Source organism: Alligator mississippiensis, chromosome 15, assembly GCF_030867095.1.
Source record: "Alligator mississippiensis isolate rAllMis1 chromosome 15, rAllMis1, whole genome shotgun sequence".
In the NCBI taxonomy this organism is placed as follows: domain Eukaryota; kingdom Metazoa; phylum Chordata; order Crocodylia; family Alligatoridae; genus Alligator; species Alligator mississippiensis.
In genome coordinates this window covers 23,381,972-23,394,766 of record NC_081838.1, presented here as the reverse complement: position 1 = coordinate 23,394,766, position 12,795 = coordinate 23,381,972, and the positions used below count along the sequence as shown (strand labels likewise).

General features: G+C 61.1%; 1 protein-coding gene across 1 annotated transcript; it reads right to left on the bottom strand.

Moving 5' to 3' along the window:
• Nucleotides 1-474: 474 nt before the first annotated feature.
• Nucleotides 475-5,118, bottom strand: ADAD2 (adenosine deaminase domain containing 2). The gene is made up of 8 exons (XM_006266317.4): nucleotides 4,859-5,118; nucleotides 4,383-4,505; nucleotides 3,797-3,953; nucleotides 2,904-3,071; nucleotides 2,245-2,447; nucleotides 1,731-1,950; nucleotides 1,168-1,300; nucleotides 475-841 (listed from the first exon to the last, which is right to left on the bottom strand). Exons 1-8 carry the CDS (start codon nucleotides 5,043-5,045, stop codon nucleotides 731-733), a joined length of 1,302 nt encoding a protein of 433 aa, XP_006266379.2. The 5' UTR covers nucleotides 5,046-5,118; the 3' UTR covers nucleotides 475-730.
• Between the last annotated feature and the right edge of the window lie 7,677 nt (nucleotides 5,119-12,795).

The window sequence follows — 12,795 nt, the reverse complement described above, 5'->3', positions numbered from 1 at the left end:
TGCTGGGGGACAGGGCTTGTTGCTGCTGAGAGGCAGTGGCTGGGACCCACAGCCAGGATGGGGGTTGTTCAGAGCCAGGATCCTTGCTGGACAGGTAGGATCAGGCTGGAGGACCCCCCAAACCAGGACTTGCTGGCTGGACGGGACCCACCATAGCATCTTGCACCACACCATGCTGCTTCCCCACTCTGCAGACTACCTCCCGCCTCAGTTTCCCCACCCTGCAGCAGGCTGGACCCATTGTGGGGCAACTGTATGGGGTGGGAGAATTAACCCTGCGAGCCCAGGACAGGGCCCATTCTGCTCAGAGGCAGGAGAGCAATACTGGGGTGGGGGTGTGGATATTTTCCCCTCGAGTGGGGCAAAAGAAGCATGGTAGGGAGCAAGGGGTGTGGCCTCAATCTTGTGGGGCTGATGGGAACTAGGGGAGCAGCTGGCAGTGCAGGGAACAGCACTTCTCCAAGCACCAGGGGCTGTGCACAACAGGCTGCTTTAATGTTCAATTCCCCCCAAACTAAACAGCATTAACCATTACTAGGGGGACAAACCCCGCCTCCAAAACCTGGAGGCTCCGCCCCCCCAACCTGCTTGTCTCCTCCCACCAGGCACAGGGGGAGAATCCTCCTCTCCCCCAGCGTAAGCAGACCCCCCCTGCACCCCCACACAACAAAGAGTGAACTCCCCCTGCTTCCCATGAGGCTTTGCTGCCCTCCCACCCCATCGCCAGTGGCTACGAGGGGAAATTGTCCACCAGCTGCTTCTGGGGCCAGTTGCCCAGGCTGCTGCGGGCCAGGTGGGCGCTGAACTGGGCTTTGGCACTCTGATAGGCCTCAGCATGGTCCTGGAAGTGGGGGAGAGAGAGGTAAACAAGGGGTTAATGGCCTGGGCATAATGGAGGGTAAACTGACAGGGACAGAAAACAAGAAGGGGGGGAAACTGAGGCATGGGAAGGAGGAACAGACTTTGCAGACAGGTAGGAGCCTTGTTGGGGATGGAAGCCAGGGGTCCTTGCTCCCAGCCCCCTCCTGCCCCACCCCCACCCCAGGTCTTGATGGGACCCAGGGTCCTGGCACCGCCTCCCCCAGCCATCGCATCTGCTCCCTTCCCGAGGCTAGGGATGGGACCCAGGTATCCTGACAGTGCCTACAGCCCTGCTCCTGGGCTGACCTTGGCTTGGCGGTAGGTGGGCAGTGCCAGAAGATGGGGTTGGCTGAGCATCGTGGCTGCATGCCGGAAGTAGCTCAGCATGGCTGCCTTGCACAGCCGGCTGGGCTGGGGGCATCCGGCGGGGCACAGTGGGCTGCAGGAGGAAGGGCACTGAGGGGTGGCCCAGGACCTGCCTCAGCCCCCCGACTCCAGCCCAGGATCCACTGTCCCCCACCCCGGGCTACCCCACTCCCTTCTTCCTGACCCAGCCCTAAAGCTGGAGCTCCGCCCACAGTCCCCTGAGACCCCTACTCCCCCCACCACATCCCCTCACGAGGCTCCACCCCCCCATGCTCCGCCCCTGTGCCTAGATGCCAGCCACAACCTGGCCCCCCCCCCCCCACATGGCCACCCAGACTCCATCCCCAGCTCAGGCTCCGCCCCTGCCCCTAAATTCCATCCTCACTCCCACCCACCACCCCCAGACCACTCCCTGTCCTGGCCCTGGCCCATCCTCTTGGCCCCACCCCCTTCCCCCAAGCTGCACCTACAGCCCATGCTCCCCCACACCTGGCTCTGCTCACCTGGGCAGGACCCTACCCATTGCCCCATCCACCACCTCCACAGCCTTGTCGCCCAAGCACCAGTTGAGGCTGAGGGCTGGGGGCTGGGATCTGGCAGGTGGGGGAGCCATGGGGGGCCCCTGAAACACGTGCGCCGGGCGCTGGGTGTCGTAGGGAGGTGGCAGCGGGGGCAGCACCGGGCACGGGGCCCTCAGCTGGGCCTGGCTGGCCCAGGGGTCCGCTGGGGCATGGAGACAGGGCAGGGGTTAAGTGCTGGGGTCTGGGACCCTAAAGTCCCTGAACTCCCACCACTGTCCTCCTGCTGGACCCCCACCCAGACCCTCCCAGCACTGCCCCCTGCTGGACCCCCTGCAGCATGGCACCCCCTGCCAGACCCGCCCCACCCTGGTGCCTCCTGCTGCACTGACACCACAGCAGCCCCTGCTGGCCCCACTGTCCTGCCCCCCAGCACAGCACTCCCTGCTTGACCCCCCCCAGCCAAACAACCCTGCCCTCCCCCTGCTTTCTGGCTCACCCAGGACCAGGCTGGTCAGGGGCAGTGGCTGCAGGAAGAGGCTGAGCAAGGCACCCTGCAGCCCCAGCGCCTCCCAGCGCAGCAACTTGGCATTGCCGCTGATGCTGACCACGCGAGAGGCCAGGACCGCCGGACGCCACCAGCTCAGCGGGGCCAGTCTGCCTGGGCCGTGGGCCAGCAGCTGCTGCCCGGGGCACAGCACCCTGTGGGGGGCTGGGATCAGTGAGGGGCACACAGTTCTGACCCCCCCCCTCACAGCGCAGACCCTCCACTTCCCCCAACAGAACAGCCTGGACCCCCAAATTCCCCCAGAGCCACCCCCACTATTCCCACCCCTCTGACCCCCAAATTTACCCCAGCAGTCCACCAACCCCCCCTTGAACCCTCTATTGCCCCACCACAGCCCCAGCCCCCCCCAGCAAAGCTTAGACCCCACCCAAGCCCCCCTGCCCTGTTCCTGCCGACACCCAGCACAGCGCAGATCCCCCATCCCCCCCTCCACTAACCCCCCAGCACAGCCCAGAGCCTCTGGTCCATCCACTGCCCCCCCCATTCACCCCACTCAGTCCAGAGCCCCACCTTCCCCACCCCTGGTTGGTCTCACACCCCCACCTGCCCCCCCAGCTCAGCCACTGGGCCACCCAATGCCTGGCACTCACAGGGGGCTAGAGGGGGCCCCACTGGGCTTCTGGGCCAGGACCAGGTGCAGGAAGACCCCGGGCTTGAGGCCCAGGCGCCCCCCATCACCCTCCAGCTCCAGGATACAGTGGGCCTGGGCAGGGGTGTCCAACTGCTGCCCCCACAACAGCAGCTGCTTGTACAGGTACCTGGGGGGGAGGCAGAGGGGAGGTCACTGCAGGGGATTAGGGGTACCATTTCCCCCCACTAGGGCCACAGCAGTCAGTGAGTGGGAGGGTACCTACCCCAGCTCTGGGACGGGAGCAGGGTTTGGGGGTCTGGAGGGGGGAGGGGAGCCTGGACACCTGGGGTCCCCCCCAGCTCTGGGAGGGCAGTGGGTGCTGGTGAATTAGAGCAGGTGAGAGTGGGGGGCAAGCCTGGATGCCTGGGTTTCATCCCATCTTAAGGAAGGGGGTCAGTGGGAGCCCGGACTCCGGGGTCCTTTGCCCGCCTGTAGAGGGGACACAGGAATCTACTGGTGAGAGCCTGGACACCTGGTACCACCCCCAAGTCCAGGAGAGTTAAGGGGTCGTGGGGGGGCAGTTAGAGTAGGGAGGGCGACTCGTGTTCTCCCTCAGCTCTGGGAGGTGACAGAGCTGATGGGTTTGAGCTGTAAGGTTGTTGGGGCAGGAAGCTGGGGTGCCTGGGTTCTCCGCCAGCTCTGGGAGGGCAGTGGGGACTGGGGTTAGGGCAGGGGGGCTAGGAGCCAACGGGAGCCCGGACTCCTGGGTTCCCCCCCAGCTCTGGGAGGGCTCTGGAGGTCAGGGGTGATGGGTGACAGGGAGCCGGGACTCCTGGGTTTCTCCCTGGACAAGGGAAAGGCACAGAGCATCCCTGGTTTTTATGGGCTGTCTCTGACCCCACACCTCCTCACCTCTGCAGTGCCCGTCGAGCAAGGACCAGCCCCTGAGTGTCATGGAGCCGCCGACCCCCAAACTCTAGGAAGGCCCCAGCCCTGGCCCCAGCCTTGCCTGTGCCCAGCGCCACCAGCTCGTAGCTCTCCTGGCAGCTTGCACTGGCAGGCGGCACCTCTGCAGGGAGCAAAGGGTTACACCAGGCCCAGACCAGCTCCCTCCCCCTGGACAATGGGTTCTATCTCCAGCTGTGGACTGGTGACCAAGGGGTTAAACATGTTGGGGGGAGTTGGGAGCCAGGACACCTGGGTTCCCCCCCAGGCCAGTAAAGGACAGGCCCAGGGGTTAGAGCAGGACACCTGGGCTCGCTGGCAGCAGATGGGACTGACCCCCAACGCCCTCCCAGCGCTGGACAGAACCCAGGCATCCTGCCCACCCTGCCCGGCTCATCCTCAGGCCCTGGCACCCCTGGCTGGGGGCAGCCTGGATCCCCCCCGGGGAAGGAAGCCTGGACCCTTGTACCGCTGCAGACCCCGAAAGCCTCCCCCAGCCCCTGATGACCCCCCAGCACCCCCTGACCCTGCGCACACGCCAGGACACCCTCACCTCTCTCCAGCAGGAAGGCGGCCAGGCTGCTCTTGCAGCCCTGCAGCGCGGAGTCGCCGGCCAGGAGCCGCTGGAAGATGTCGCTGGCGATGGCGACGCAGCGCTGCTCGTGGGGGATCAGCTCTGGGGGCAGAGACCCCCGCTGAGCCCCCAGCCAGGATCCCCCTCCCCACAAGGCCTGGGCTGGGGGCAGGCACCACAGTCCCCCCCACCCCCAATGGGCCAGACCAACCCCTGTGATGAGCTTGCTGGGCCTCAGCCCAGCACCGTCCGTCCCCCTCGGAGGGGTCCAGGGGCCACCCCCAAAGCTGAAGAGATGGGGTGGGGGGAGAGGGGTCTGGGGTCCCCCGCTGGGGGGGGCAGGGCTCCCGGGTCCCCAGGGAAGGGCTGGGGGGGGGTCACATTTCCTCTCAGCTGCAGGGGGGGTCGTGAGGGCCTGCTCCGGGCCCTGCTGGGGGGCGGGGGGGGGCACGTACCTGTCCGCACCCCGTCGTGGGCCGGGCGGCTCCGGGGCTGCCAGGCGGCGGCTGCGGGGGGGACACAGGTTGCGGGGGGCCGGGGGGTCGCCTCCCCCCCGCACTCACCCGGCGGCGCCGAGGGCTCAGCGCCGGCCCCCCTCTCCGCGAGCCGGGGCCGGCGCAGCTCGTCCGGGGGCGCCGCCATGGCGCGGCCGATCCCGGTCCCGGTCCCGGTCCCGGAGCGCCACGTGCTCCGCTGCCCCAGCACCGGCCCCGGGAAGCCCCGCCCCGCCCCGCCCCGCCCCGCCAATAGGGAGGGGAGGGCAGGCGCCCCCCTGTGCTGTCCCCGGCTCTCCCCGCGGAGCGAGGCCGGAGCAGCGCCGCTGTGGCTCGGGGGTGGCGCGGCGCCTCAGTTTCCCCGTCTGTGCAATGGGCGCGAGCACCTCCGCCCCCTTCGCTTCGGGCCCCGGGGCGCCTCCAGCGCGTGGGACCCCCGGCAGGGCCCTGAGCTGGGCTTCAGTCGCTCCCAGTCAGAACCAGTCTCCCAGTACCACTTACCCCGGGCCGCTGGGTGCCAGCCAGCCCGCCCTAGGGAGGAAGGGGTTAAAGGCTGGGGCACTCGGCCCCACTGTGGCCCCCCACCCCGGGGGCAGGGACGGAGGACCCAGGTGTCCTGGCCCCCTGCTGCTGTAGACTCCCCCCCCCCAGAGCAGAGGATGCAGCCACTTATCCCCACTCCCTCCTCGGGGACCCAGGTGTGTTGCCCCCCCCCCCACACTTTAAAGGCTGATCCCCACTTCCTCCTCTAGGTGCCAGGAAAAGGACCCAGGTGTCTGGGCTTAGCACCCCCAACACCTCGGGGAGGGGGGCAGCTCTGTGTGGCAACCTCTTCCTGCCCTGGGATGGGGCAGGATCCCTATGAGGGCAGCTGATATCTGCCCCCACTCTGGGCCCTGCAGCTACCAGGGCTCGGGGTCCTTTTCCTGGTGCTGGGGGGGAGTGGGGTTCAGAGGTTAGATGTGTGGGGGGCCCAGGTGCCTGGGTCCTTTCCTTGGCTGGGGAGAGGGAGTGGGGCTCAGTGGTTAGTTCACAGCCCCTGCTTCGCCCCACAAGGTGCAGCGCCTGGCACGGGGGTGGGGAGGGAGTTACCCGGAGGCCTCCCGTGATCGTGGGGCTGCTGGGCCGGGTCTGTCGGTCCTTGTCCATCCGCGAGGTCAGGCTCTGCAGCCAGGTGGGCGGCACTGTGCGGCAGGGCTACCCTGGCACCTCGCAGCCTGGCTGGGCTCCCCGAGTGGCACCACCGAGACTTGCACTGCGGGCGCCTAGCCTCGACCACCCGTGGCCCTTGCCACCCCCATCGACCTCGTGGCCCAGCCTCCCCCGCAGCCTGTTTGCCCCACACTGCCGTGCCTGCGCCTGCAGGGTGCTGTGGCCCGCTGCCTTTCCTCAGCGAACAATGAGAACAAAAACCGTCCAAATGTCTTTTTTTTTTTTTTTTTTAGGACGCTGGTGAATGAATAACAAACAATAAATGAAACTTTTACAAAGAAAGTGTGAGGACTCACACCGCTCCTCAGGAGAGAGCAAGCTGCACCAGCTTCCCCGCTGCTGATGCTCCTTCTGTGCCAAGTCCAGTGAGCAGCAGGTTGCGCCCGCCTCCCTGGAGCCTCCGCATGGATCCACCCCACTTCATGCGTCTTCTTTCCCAGTGGGTGCCCTGAGCAGGATGCCCCTCTCTGGCTGAGGGAAAAGTCCTGCAAATCCCCCCTCACCTTCCTTCAGCTCCTGGGACACGGGGCAGCTTCCCTGTCCCTCTGCCAGCAAGGACCAGAGCTTGCACACCCCAGGTCAGTCCGTGTTCTGCATAGGACAGGCCCTTACGGCCCCCCAGACCGTGCCCCCCTCAGTGCACCCTGGGCCTAGCACACCCAGCATGGCTGCCAGCAGCTGCCCTTGCCCCAAGCATGCTGGAGAGCCTCTCCCCGACCTTCCCAAGATGTGAACTGTGCCCCTCTCGGTGCATGAGGGTTACAGATGCAGCCCTGGGGCAAGCACAAAGCTGCCACCCCCTGAGTGCAACCTTTGGCCAGCTCCTCTCCCTGCTGCCCCTGCCACAGCTCCCCACCGTCCCTGCGGTCCCAGTGCACTTCCCTTCGGGGAAGACCCCAAGGAGCAGACTGAGCTGCGGGTCCCATGCAAGAGGGGCACAGCCGGGAAGCGTTGGGAAGGGAGGTGGCACGGGGCAGGGCGAGTCCAGGATTGCCAGTGTGCAATGGGGGGCCCTGAAAATGGAGGGATCTGTGGCCTTCGTGGTGGTGGGGGAGGCGGAGGCTGAGGGAACCACCCGGGGCAATGGTTTCTCTCCCAAACCCAGGGGTGTGAAGCCCCAATGTCTGGCGAGAGGATACTGTTACTGCTAACAAAGGTCCTGGTGAGGGAATGAAATAGGCAAGCCTGAAGCGGCTTGATCAAGTAATTGAGATATAGAGGGGCAGAGGTCAACCCTGAGAAGATTTCATGTAACCAGAGAATAATTTGAGGGGTAAAGGGTGGGTGGGGGGTGGGAATCTGAGGGATTTGTTCCACGTCGCATGATCCATGCAAAGATGATACATGGAGAAAAAAGAGGATTTCTGTAACAGTCACAAATGTGACAGAAATGGCAAAATCTGAAGAAAGACTGTTTGATACAGAGGGGGAAAACCAGAAAGTCCCCAGGGGCTTCCATGACACTGATTCCACATCAGCATTATTATTAGGGCCCTTGTTGCACCTTATCTCCCACTTCTGTCCTGGGAGGGTTGAAAACGGCTAGTGCAAGGACACTGTCCACAGCCCTGAGAGGAGCACTGCCCTTGCAGAGGGAGGTTAAGGGGATGTCAGGGCTGTTTGCTGGTTTGGAGACACTGGGGCTTTGCCCCTCGGCCTCTGCAGCTCCCAGCAGGCTGGGGAAGCCCTGGGAGGGGACGCAGGCACAGGCCCGTGGGGAGCAGGCAGCCAGCATTTTCCTCAAGGCTGAGCAGGACCCTCCTGTGCACAGCAAGAGCCCTCATCCCGCAGTGACCCGAAGCATATGAACCCTTCTGGGCTAAGTGGAGGGAGTAGCCATGTGGCTACATTTTACCGCCTGTGCACAGCTTCATGTTTACCCTGTGCCTGCTCCTCTGAGGTCTGCATCTTTGCACGCAGGAAGGGCCCGAGCAGAGCAGAGCCGAGCCCGTGCAACTTTTGGCTAGTGTCGCCCCATAGTAATAGGCGCTCTAATTCAGAGATACTTGCTGGCGCACAGACACCAGCCACCAACACGGGCTCACAGGTCATGTACACACTTCACCAAACTATACACGTACACACCACTGGACAGACATCTCTGCACCCTCAGGCTCCTCCCCAGGGCACATGTACATGCCCATGCTACCATGTGCCCATGCACATGTGTGCACAAACCAGGTGCCTGTGAGCAAACCCCTCCACATTGCATGCCTCAGGTGCCCCTTCTCTAACCCATAGACCCCAGAGGCTTGGGTTCTAGGAGAGGCTCAGAGGCAGGAATCAGGGGAGTCCCAGCCTGACCTCTCAGGGCACCTGGGGACCTGGGGCCTGCTGCCCATTGCAGAGAGTATTTCAGGCTGATCAGCCTGGGTAGGGCACAGAAGAGCTGGGCAGGGACTGGATCCCCCTCTCCCATCCCCATGGCCAGGACAGGTGTTTGCAGGTCCTGCCCCGCTGCAGGATGCTGTTCCCCCTCCCCTCCTCCCAGGGCTGCAGGCCAAGGCTGTGGCTGGAGGGGCCCTGCTGGGTCAGGGAGCAGGCAAGGGGGGGCAGAGCTCCAGCAGCCTCTGGCCACCCCTTGGCCAGCAGGTCGTCCCCACCCTGTCCCAGGCACAGGGCATGGCTCTGTAAGCCCCTCATAGCCACTCACCTGGTTCCTGCCTGCAGGCATCTGACCTCTCCCCACGCTGTCCCCTTTTTGCTGGTGACCTGTTGGCTTCTTTGGTGAGGGGGGGAAGCGGGGGGGTGCAGAGGGAGACTCGTTTCTGGGCGGGCCTGAAGCTGCCAGGAGGAGGCTGAGAAGCCAGCTGCCCCCAGGCCCTCCTGCTACATGCAGCTGGAGGAGGAGAAGAGATGCTCAGCAGAAACCCACCCTGGGACCCCTGCCCCAGCATCCTGCAGCCAGTTCTGTGACCCTGCAGGGAAGCCCTTGTAGCCCTGCCCTTACCCAGTTCCCAGCTGCCGGGTTCCCGCCCACAGCCCTTGGCCTGGCTGTAGGTGGTGGCATCCCTGGTCCCAGGGCAGCTCTGTTCAGCCCACAGCCAGGCGCCGCGGCAGGACTTTGGCTGTTCACACCCCTCCCCACCACCATGGTCATGGAGTTCAGGAGGCCTTATGCTCTCCGCGGTTCCCGTCCTGACGGCATCTAAGGCAGCTCTGCCAGGCCCCAGGGATTCAGCCTGTTCATCCTCTCAGCTCCTCCCCAGGGCGGGTGCCAGGGGATATGGCCAGTGGCTCTGAGATTTCCCGGGACAGCAGAGTTGAGAGTGCAGGGAGGGGTCAAGAGCAACCCCCCCGGCAGCGCCAGCACACGGTCTTCACACGCCAGCCCAAAACCAGTGGCCAGAAACCCTTGGCTGCTATTTCTATCTACTGTCCATCTCTCCTACCTACTCCCCATCTGCTCCCTACTCTATCTAGCATCTCTACAGCTCTCCTAGCTCCTGTCTATCCACTCTCTATCTACTGTTGTCAGTCTAGCACCTCATCTAATTCGAACTCCAAACTAATCAGCAAATCCTCTCTATGCCCACGAGTCTCTTGGGTTGCGCTGAGACAGACCAGAAAGCACTTGATGCTCATATTTATTCCCATCGCCATCCCCATCTCCATGGCAATGGAGTGACTTGGGCGTTATTTCACAGAGCCTCCTGTGCTAGGCCCTGTCCATGGCAGTTGGAGGAGGGCCCTTGACCAAATCCTGCCTCCCCCCACTACTGGACATCAGGTGTCTAGGCACCATCTGATTTTGCTCCAAACAGTTAAGGCCAAGGGGGTCCTTCCCCTCTTCTCCATGGGCAAACATGGGCTGAAGGCTGCAACAGGCACAAGGGGCCATGGGCATGGTGTTTCAGGGTCTGCAGCCGCCTGGGTTGGAGGGCCCCACGCAGATCAGAGCATCCCAGTAGAGCTGGGCTGACAGGGCCCTCAGGGGGGCTTGTCTAGTCCAGCCCCTGCTCAGGCCAGGGTCAGCCCTGTCTGAACCCTCCTAGACAAGGCCAGGGAGGAGCTGGTTCAAATGCACTCAAGAGCGCCCCAGCAGAGGACCAACCCCCATGGCAAAGGAGGCCACAGCTACCTCCTTCCCCAAGTTCGTGCCAATCTGACCGGGGGTCAAACCCCTTCCTAACCTCCAGTGTGACACTGAGCTGACTTTAGTGGAACAGTAAAACCTTTTAGCCAGGAGCCTCTGATCTCAGTCCTGGCAGGAGCATTGGCAGAGCTCAGTCCTCATCCTGGCCTGGGGTGCGGCTCACATCCAATGCAGCGGAGGAAGCTGAAAACCCATAGCAAGGGAAGGGTCAAATTGCTTCCCAGCCCTGGGAGGAAACTAGCCAAGCCCGATGCCCGGGGAGAGCTAGGCCCCTGCCCTCTGCACTGCAGCCTGCAACCAACCACTGCAGCCAACAAAATCAGCTGCCAGAGGAAGAGACTGCTGTACCCAGAGCAGACTTGCATCAACTGTTTGAGAACTGCTATTTTGGCACCAGCCTGGAGGTTCTTGTTAGGGGTTGCCTTGTGTGGGGTTCAGACTAAGCCTGGCTGCACAGACTTCTGGCAAGGCATAACTTCACATTTGTCCTGGATCAAGGACCAGCCTTTGCACATGAAGCTGTCTCAATCCTTCCAAGGGAAATCCAAGCATCATCAGCAAAACTGACCTCCGCTAACACATAGCAAGTGCATTCAAGGGAAAGACCTCCAATGCTGGCCCGAAGCTCATGAAGGAGGAAGGTGCTGTTGAAGTGACCAGTGTGGAGCTCCTGGGTTCTGGGTTGATGCCACCAGAATTCATCCAACAAACACAAAGGTAGGAGCTATTCAAAAGGCCTCCACACCTAAGAATAAGCAGGAACTGCAGGTGTTCCTGGGTCTGCTTAATGCCTACCTTCTTTCCTAAATGAGGAGGCTGTAGCCACCAAGACTTTGCATTATCTATTGGATAAGGGCGTCATGTGGGAATGGATTACACTGCATGACAGGCTTTCAGTGATGGAAAGTGATTGTTGTCACCTGACAGTGTGCGAATCCATCATGACATGGAGAAGACACCTCTGTTTACTTGCGGTGCTTCACCATATGGAGTGGAGGCTGTCCCCAGTCACCTTCACAATGATGGATGTGAAGCTCCCATTGCCTATTATTCACAAATTATGAGTAAGACTGAGAGGAATTATGTTCAGATGGATGGGGAAGCTCTTGCAGTCATTGCTGGAATTAGGAAATTCCATGATTGTGTATATGGCCACAAATTCACATAAACCATTGCTAGGATTATTCACCAAGAATGGACCAACACCCCAAATCCTTTCACTGCATATGCTTTGTAGGTCTTGACTGTTAAATGTATATGACTGCAAATTTCAACACTGCCCTGGGAAGACAATAGCAGATGCAGATGCACCGAGTCGCTTCCCATTATCCTGTCCTGAATTCACTGTTTCTCTGGTCTTTTTATTACCAGGTCACAAAATGATTAGATGCAGGAGTAGAGCTGGATGTCATTTTCCTGGATTTTAGGAAGGCCTTTGATATGGTATCTCACCCCATTCTCATAAATAAATTAAGAGGATGTAACTTAGATGATTACACAGTCCAATGGGTGGCAAATTGGCTTGGAGGTCACCCAGAGAGTGGTAGTAGACGGGTCGATATCGACCTGGAAGGATATGGGCAGTGGGGTCCCGCAGGGCTCGGTCCTTGGACCTGTACTCTGCAATGTCTTTATCAGTGACTTGGATGTGGGCGTGAAGTGTACTCTATCCAAGTTTGGAGATGATACTAAATTGTGGGGTGAAGTGAACACACCAGAGGGTAGGGAATGATTGCAGGTGGACCTGGACAGGTTGGAAAAGTGGGCAGAACACAATAGGATGCAGTACAACAAGGACAAATGCAAAGTGCTGCACCTAGGATGTAAAAATATCCAGCATACCTACTGGCTGGGAAGTGACCCTTTCAGCACCACAGAAGTGGAAAGGGATCTTGGAGTCATAGTGGAGTCCAAGATGAACATGAGTTGTCAGTGTGACGAAATCATAGGTTTCATAGACATTAGGACTTGGAAGATCATCAAGTCCAGCCCCCTGCCCTAGGGGCAGGAAGTCACCTGGAGTCAAATGATCCCAGCAAGATAAACGTCCAAATGTCTCTTAAAGGAGTCCAGAATAGGTGCTTCCATTACCTCCGGCGGCAGTCTGTTCCAGGCCTTGGGGGCTCGGACAGTAAAGAAGTTCTTTCTTATGTCCAGCCTGAAACGGTCTTGGAGGAGTTTGTGACCATTTGACCTTGTCCTCCCTTGGGGCACATTGGTGAACAGCAGTTCCCCCAGGTCCTGATGTACACCCCTTATATACTTCAGCAAAGCTAACTACACTTTATCCTGCATCAGCAGATGCAAGACAAATAGATCCAAAGAGGTGATATGTCCCCTCTATGTGGGATTGGTCAGACCACAGTTGGAGTACTGTGTCCAGTTTTGGGCACCGTACTTTAAGAGGCTGTGGATAACCTTGAGAGGGCCCAGAGAAGGCCACTCCTATGGTTAAGGGTTTGCAGGCCGAGCCCTATGAGGAGAGACTAAGGGACCTGGATCTCTTCAGCCTCCACAGGAGAAGGCTGAGAGGTGATCTTGTGGCTGCCTACAAATTCATTAAAGGGGGACAGCAAGGGATAGAAGATGC

Coding starts and splice junctions, on each gene's coding strand:
- ADAD2 (XM_006266317.4), bottom strand. CDS start 5,045: ATGGCGGCGCCCCCGGACGAGCTGCGCCGGCCCCGGCTCGCGGAGAGG. Junction 3,072..3,796: donor GCTCGACGGGCACTGCAGAG/GTGAGGAGGTGT, acceptor CCTCCCCCCCAG/GTACCTGTACAAGCAGCTGC. Junction 1,301..1,730: donor ATGGGTAGGGTCCTGCCCAG/GTGAGCAGAGCC, acceptor TTCCTCCTGCAG/CCCACTGTGCCCCGCCGGAT.